The following is a 6,438-nucleotide window of genomic DNA, read 5'->3' as shown; positions in this document are numbered from 1 at the left end:
TCTCTAATTCTTCAACTGACTTACTTGCTTCACCTGGGGAGACTAATAACCAACACAGATGCACAATATAACAGGTAATTGGTTTACTGTTCATTGGTTCTCTCTAATTCTTCAACTGATTTACTTGCTACACCTGGGGAGACTAATAACCAACATAGATGCACAACGTAACAGGTAATTGGTTTACTGTTCATTGGTTCTCTCTAATTCTTCAACTGACTTACTTGCTACACCTAGGGAGACTAATAACCAACACAGACGCACAATATAACATGTAATTGGTTTACTGTTCATTGGTTCTCTCTAATTCTTCAACTGACTTACTTGCTACACCTGGGGAGACTAATAACCAACACAGATGCACAACATAACAGGTAATTGGTTTACTGTTCATCGGTTCTCTCTAATTCTTCAACTGACTTACTTGCTACACCTCGGGAGACTAATAACCAACACAGATGCACAACATAACAGGTAATTGGTTTACTGTTCATTGGTTCTCTCTAATTCTTCAACTGACTTACTTGCTACACCTGGGGAGACTAATAACCAACACAGATGCACAACATAACAGGTAATTGGTTTACTGTTCATGGGTTCTCTCTAATTCTTCAACTGACTTACTTGCTACACCTGGGAAGACTAATAACCAACACAGATGCACAACATAACAGGTAATTGGTTTACTGTTCATCGGTTCTCTCTAATTCTTCAACTGACTTACTTGCTACACCTGGGGAGACTAATAACCAACACAGATGCACAACATAACAGGTAATTGGTTTACTGTTCATCGATTCTCTCTAATTCTTCAACTGACTTACTTGCTACACCTCGGGAGACTAATAACCAACACAGATGCACAACATAACAGGTAATTGGTTTACTGTTCATTGGTTCTCTCTAATTCTTCAACTGACTTACTTGCTACACCTAGGGAGACTAATAACCATTACAGATGCACAACATAACAGGTAATTGGTTTACTGTTCATTGGTTCTCTCTAATTCTTCAACTGACTTACTTGCTTCACCTGGGGAGACTAATAACCAACACAGATGCACAACATAACAGGCAATTAGTTTACTGTTCATTGGTTCTCTCTAATTCTTCAACTGACTTACTTGCTACACCTGGGGAGACTAATAACCAACAAAGATGCACAATATAACAGGTAATTGGTTTACTGTTCATTGGTTCTCTCTAATAACCAACATAGATGCACAACATAACAGGCAATTAGTTTACTGTTCATTGGTTATCTCTAATTCTTCAACCGACTAACTTGCTACCCCTGGGGAGACTAATAACCAACACAGATGCACAATATAATAGGTAATTGGTTTACTGTTCATTGGTTCTCTCTAATTCTTCAACCGACTAACTTGCTACCCCTGGGGAGACTAATAACCAACACAGATGCACAATATAATAGGTAATTGGTTTACTGTTCATTGGTTCTCTCTAATTTTTCAACTGACTTACTTGCTACACCTGGGGAGACTAATAACCAACACAGATGCACAACATAACAGGTAATTGGTTTACTGTTCATCGGTTCTCTCTAATAACCAACACAGATGCACAATATAACAGGTAATTGGTTTACTGTTCATTGGTTCTCTCGAATTCTTCAACTGATTTACTTGCTACACCTGGGGAGACTAATAACCAACCCAGATGCACAACATAACAGGTAATTGGTTTACTGTTCATTGGTTCTCTCTAATTCTTCAACTGACTTACTTGCTACACCTGGGGAGACTAATAACCAATACAGATGCACAACATAACAGGTAATTGGTTTACTGTTCATTGGTTCTCTCTAATAACCAACACAGATGCACAATATAACAGGTAATTGGTTTACTGTTCATTGGTTCTCTCTAATTCTTCAACTGATTTACTTGCTACACCTGGGGAGACTAATAACCAACATAGATGCACAACGTAACAGGTAATTGGTTTACTGTTCATTGGTTCTGTCTAATTCTTCAACTGACTTACTTGCTACACCTAGGGAGACTAATAACCAACACAGACGCACAATATAACATGTAATTGGTTTACTGTTCATTGGTTCTCTCTAATTCTTCAACTGACTTACTTGCTACACCTGGGGAGACTAATAACCAACACAGATGCACAACATAACATGTAATTGGTTTACTGTTCATTGGTTCTCTCTAATTCTTCAACTGACTTACTTGCTACACCTGGGGAGACTAATAACCAATACAGATGCACAACATAAGAGGTAATTGGTTTACTGTTCATTGGTTCTCTCTAATTCTTCAACTGACTTACTTGCTACACCTGGGGAGACTAATAACCAACACAGATGCACAACATAACAGGTAATTGGTTTACTGTTCATTGGTTCTCTCTAATTCTTCAACTGACTTACTTGCTACACCTGGGGAGACTAATAACCAATACAGATGCACAACATAAGAGGTAATTGGTTTACTGTTCATTGGTTCTCTCTAATTCTTCAACTGACTTACTTGCTACACCTGGGGAGACTAATAACCAACCCAGATGCACAACATAACAGGTAATTGGTTTACTGTTCATTGGTTCTCTCTAATTCTTCAACAGACTTACTTGCTACACCTGGGGAGACTAATAACCAACACAGATGCACAACATAACAGGTAATTGGTTTACTTTTCATCGGTTCTCTCTAATTCTTCAACTGACTTACTTGCTACACCTCGGGAGACTATGATGAGGACATGGGCAAGGATTTAGGAGCACTCAAAGGACTTGGAGGACCAATGACTAGGGCGAGGACTAAAAAGGCCAAAGATGCTTTGCAACAAGTTACGGCCCTCATTCTTGAAGAAATGCCTAAAGATGAAAACAAGGCCAAGATGGTGAATTGTATCAAGGATTATGAAGCCTAATTACTCTATGGTGTTCTTAGTAATTGTAATTAGTAAATAAAGGCCTAAAACTCTTGTTAAAGTGGCTGCCAACTCTTTTTGGGCTGCACCACTTATTGGGCTAGTTTTTTAAGCAAGTTATTTTTATCAAATAAGGCCCAAAACCTTTGGGATGAGTCAGCCATGAGGCATACCAGAGGGGTGCACGAATTTAGCATGTGTTTTATTTAATGTTTTAGTGGTCATAATTGTTAGGCTTAGTGGAAGTTCAATAATTGCCCACTAAAGTGTTTTTTTATAATATTTTGTCATTAGTGGTCATAATTCAGGCTTAGTGGAGTCCATTATTTGTCCACTAATGTAAGTGAAGGTTGTTGATTGTAAGCTATATAAGCTGCCCATGGGGATGAACAAAATCAGATCAGAATTTGAGTTTTATTAACTGAGAGTGATTCTCCAATTGTTCTTGAGTGATTCAAGAATTTGGGCATATCAAAGGATCATCCACAATTCTTTGTGTGAAGCCTTCCTTGGAAGAGTGATTCTTCCTCCATTCCTTTACCGTTTCCTTCCCTCCATTTCTTGCATCTAATTTCCTTACCCACATTCCAGAAATTAAGTCCAAGATTTTAACCCAAAAGATCCTTCCCTACATTCCAGAAATTAAGTCTAAGATTTTGAACCCAAAAGATCCTTTTTCAACTCTGGTGCAATTAGGGTTCATATCATTTGGTATCAAGAGCTCCGGTTTTTTTTGGGTCATCCACATCATTTGCTGGAATTTCTTTGGGTAACATCTTTCCTTATTATTTCTCATTACCATTGATATTACCTTAGTGTTCTTTCTTTATTTCTGAACCATTGCAAAAATTAGGCCTGAATAGTATTAAAAAAAAAAAATCGTGAATATATAAAAAAAAAAAAAAAAAGTTGTGGCTGAATGGTTCATGCGTTTAGAACACTTAAGACTCAAAATTTAAGGTAATATTTCGGTTGGGTTGAAGGGTGTTACTAACTTATCTAAAATTCCAGTTTTTGATTCCTAAGTTTCCTTGTTTTCTTTTTGAATTTTAGGTGACTGTTTTGCATTCCTTTCTTTTTTTTAAGCCTACCCTGAACCTTGCTTTTAACACAAAATATCAAATTTGTGGTTTGTTCTTTGTGTTGTCTATTTTTGAATTGCTTTAAAAAAAAAAAAAAAAAAAAGAGTGATCTTTTTACGAGTGTAAACACGTGAGAAGAGTGGTGAGGTCCTATTTTCTTTGTGTTTGTTAGTACTCTTGTTTTTTTTTTGAAGATGGCAGATGGAGATCATTTGGATGGAACACAAAGACTCTTGTTCGACGCTATTAATGCTCAAATGCAAAGATTATTGAGAGAAAACAATGAGGAGTTGTATGGAAGAATTGAACGATTAGAGAATTATGAACATCATGAAGAAGAAAGGAGAGGAAGAATTGCTGGTGCTCCTAGGCAAAACAGAATTGAAGGTATTAAACTTAATGTTCCTCCATTTAAGGGGAAGAGTGATCCGGAAGCCTATGTGGAATGGGAACTCAAAATAGAACATATTTTCACTTGTAACAATTATGATGAAGAGCAAAAGGTGAAACTTGCAGCAGCTGAGTTCTCAGACTATGCACTTGTGTGGTGGAATAAGTTGAAAAGAGAAAGGTTGAGAAATGAAGAGCCTTTGGTGGAGACTTGGGCTGAAATGAAAAAGCTCATGAGGAAACGTTATGTGCCAGCTAGCTATGCTAGAGATGTGAAATTTAAACTTCAAAAATTGTCACAAGGCACCAAGGGAGTTGAAGAGTATTACAAAGAATTGGACTTGCTCATGATGCAAGCCAATGTTGAAGAAGATCCGGAACTAACCATGGCTCGTTTTATTAATGGTTTGAATAATGATATTCGTGATGTTGTTGAATTGCAGGAATTTGTTGATATAGAAGATTTGCTGCACAAATCCATTCAAGTGGAACAACAACTCAAAAGAAAAAGTGTGACCAAGAAGAGTTCTTCTAATTATAATTCCTTTAGTTGGAAGGACAAAAATAAGAAGGAGGTGACTGCCACTTCAAGCAATCCAGCATCCACTTCTCATGTAAAATCATCCTCTAAGACCCTAGAACAGCCTCAAAAGAAGAGTAAAGACATAAAATGTTTTAAGTGTCAAGGCATGGGTCATTATGCCTATGAGTGTCCTACCAAAAGGACCATGGTTCTCAAGGAGAATGGGGATTACACTAGCCAATCTGATGTTAGTGAAGAAGAGGAAGGTGACATTGAGGAGGAGGAGGAGGCCCTTGAGGGAGATTTATTGATGATAAGGAGAATGATGGGTAGTCAAATGAGTCCTTTAGAAATAAGCCAAAGGGAGAATATTTTCCACACAAGGTGTTCCATCAATGGAAAGGTTTGCATGGTGATTATTGATGGAGGGAGTTGCGCTAATGTGGCTAGTGCTAGATTAGTGTCAAAGCTAAATTTAGACACTAAACCACATCCTAGACCATATAAACTTCAGTGGCTTAGTGAGGATGGAGAGGTGCAAGTGAGGCAGCAAGTAGAAGTGGAGATTTCCATTGGAAAATACAAAGATAAGGTGCTATGTGATGTAGTTCCAATGGAGGCCAGCCACATACTTTTAGGAAGGCCTTGGCAATTTGACACTAAAGCCATCCATGATGGCTATTCCAATAAGATTTCTTTTGTGCACCAAAATAAAAAGATTGTCCTCAAGCCTTTGAGTCCTAAAGAGGTGTGTGAGGATCAATTGAGGATGAGAGAAAAGATTTCTTTGGAGAGAAAAGAAAGTGATCTTGAGAAAAAGAGTGAACAAAAATTTAAAAAAAAGAAAAGGAGTGAAACACTTGAGAGAAGAGAGAGTCTTTTGGCAACAAAGAGTGAGGTGAAGAGGTTGTTCCTTGCTAAACAACCCCTTTATCTAATGTATTGCAAAAATCAGATTTTAAACACTAACACTTTTGATGAATTGGAAATACCTTCTAGTGTTAAATCTCTTTTGCAGGAATTTCGTGATGTTTTTCCATCAAGCATACCAAGTGGACTACCACCTTTGAGGGGAATTGAACACCAAATTGATCTCATTCCAGGAGCTTCTTTACCCAATAAGCCAGCTTATAGAAGCAATCCACAAGAAACGCAAGAAATACAAAAGCAAGTGGATGAACTCATGGCCAAAGGATGGGTAAGAAATAGCATGAGTCCTTGTGCTGTTCCAGTAATTTTGGTCCCTAAAAAAGATGGTACATGGAGAATGTGTTCTGATTGTAGGGCTCTAAATAACATCACCATAAAATATAGGCACCCAATTCCTAGACTTGATGATTTGCTTGATGAATTGCATGGTGCAAGTTTTTTCTCTAAAATTGATTTGAAAAGTGGGTATAATCAAATTAGAATTAGAGAGGGTGATGAATGGAAAACTGCTTTTAAAACAAAATATGGTTTGTATGAGTGGTTGGTTATGCCTTTTGGCTTAACTAATGCACCCAGTACTTTCATGAGATTGATGAACCATGTT

General features: G+C 37.5%; 1 protein-coding gene across 1 annotated transcript; it reads left to right on the top strand.

Annotated features, from left to right (window-relative positions):
- Positions 1–4,185: 4,185 nt before the first annotated feature.
- LOC145957294 (uncharacterized) lies at positions 4,186–6,106 on the top strand. The gene is made up of 2 exons (XM_083073522.1): positions 4,186–5,652; positions 6,008–6,106. The coding sequence occupies exons 1-2, from the start codon at positions 4,186–4,188 to the stop codon at positions 6,104–6,106; spliced, it is 1,566 nt and encodes a 521-aa protein (XP_082929648.1).
- The last annotated feature ends 332 nt before the right edge of the window (positions 6,107–6,438 follow it).

The sequence above is a fragment of the Cajanus cajan genome, chromosome 4, assembly GCF_000230855.2.
Source record: "Cajanus cajan strain Asha chromosome 4, NIPB_CcT2T_4, whole genome shotgun sequence".
NCBI classification, from domain to species: Eukaryota; Viridiplantae; Streptophyta; class Magnoliopsida; order Fabales; family Fabaceae; genus Cajanus; species Cajanus cajan.
This window is presented reverse-complemented; position numbering and strand designations above follow the sequence as displayed.

Excerpts from the sequence above, each read along its gene's own strand:
- LOC145957294 (XM_083073522.1), top strand. The coding sequence starts at position 4,186 with ATGGCAGATGGAGATCATTTGGATGGAACACAAAGACTCTTGTTCGAC. Across the intron at positions 5,653-6,007 it reads AGCCTTTGAGTCCTAAAGAG|GAGCTTCTTTACCCAATAAG; the intron begins GTGTGTGAGGAT and ends ATCTCATTCCAG.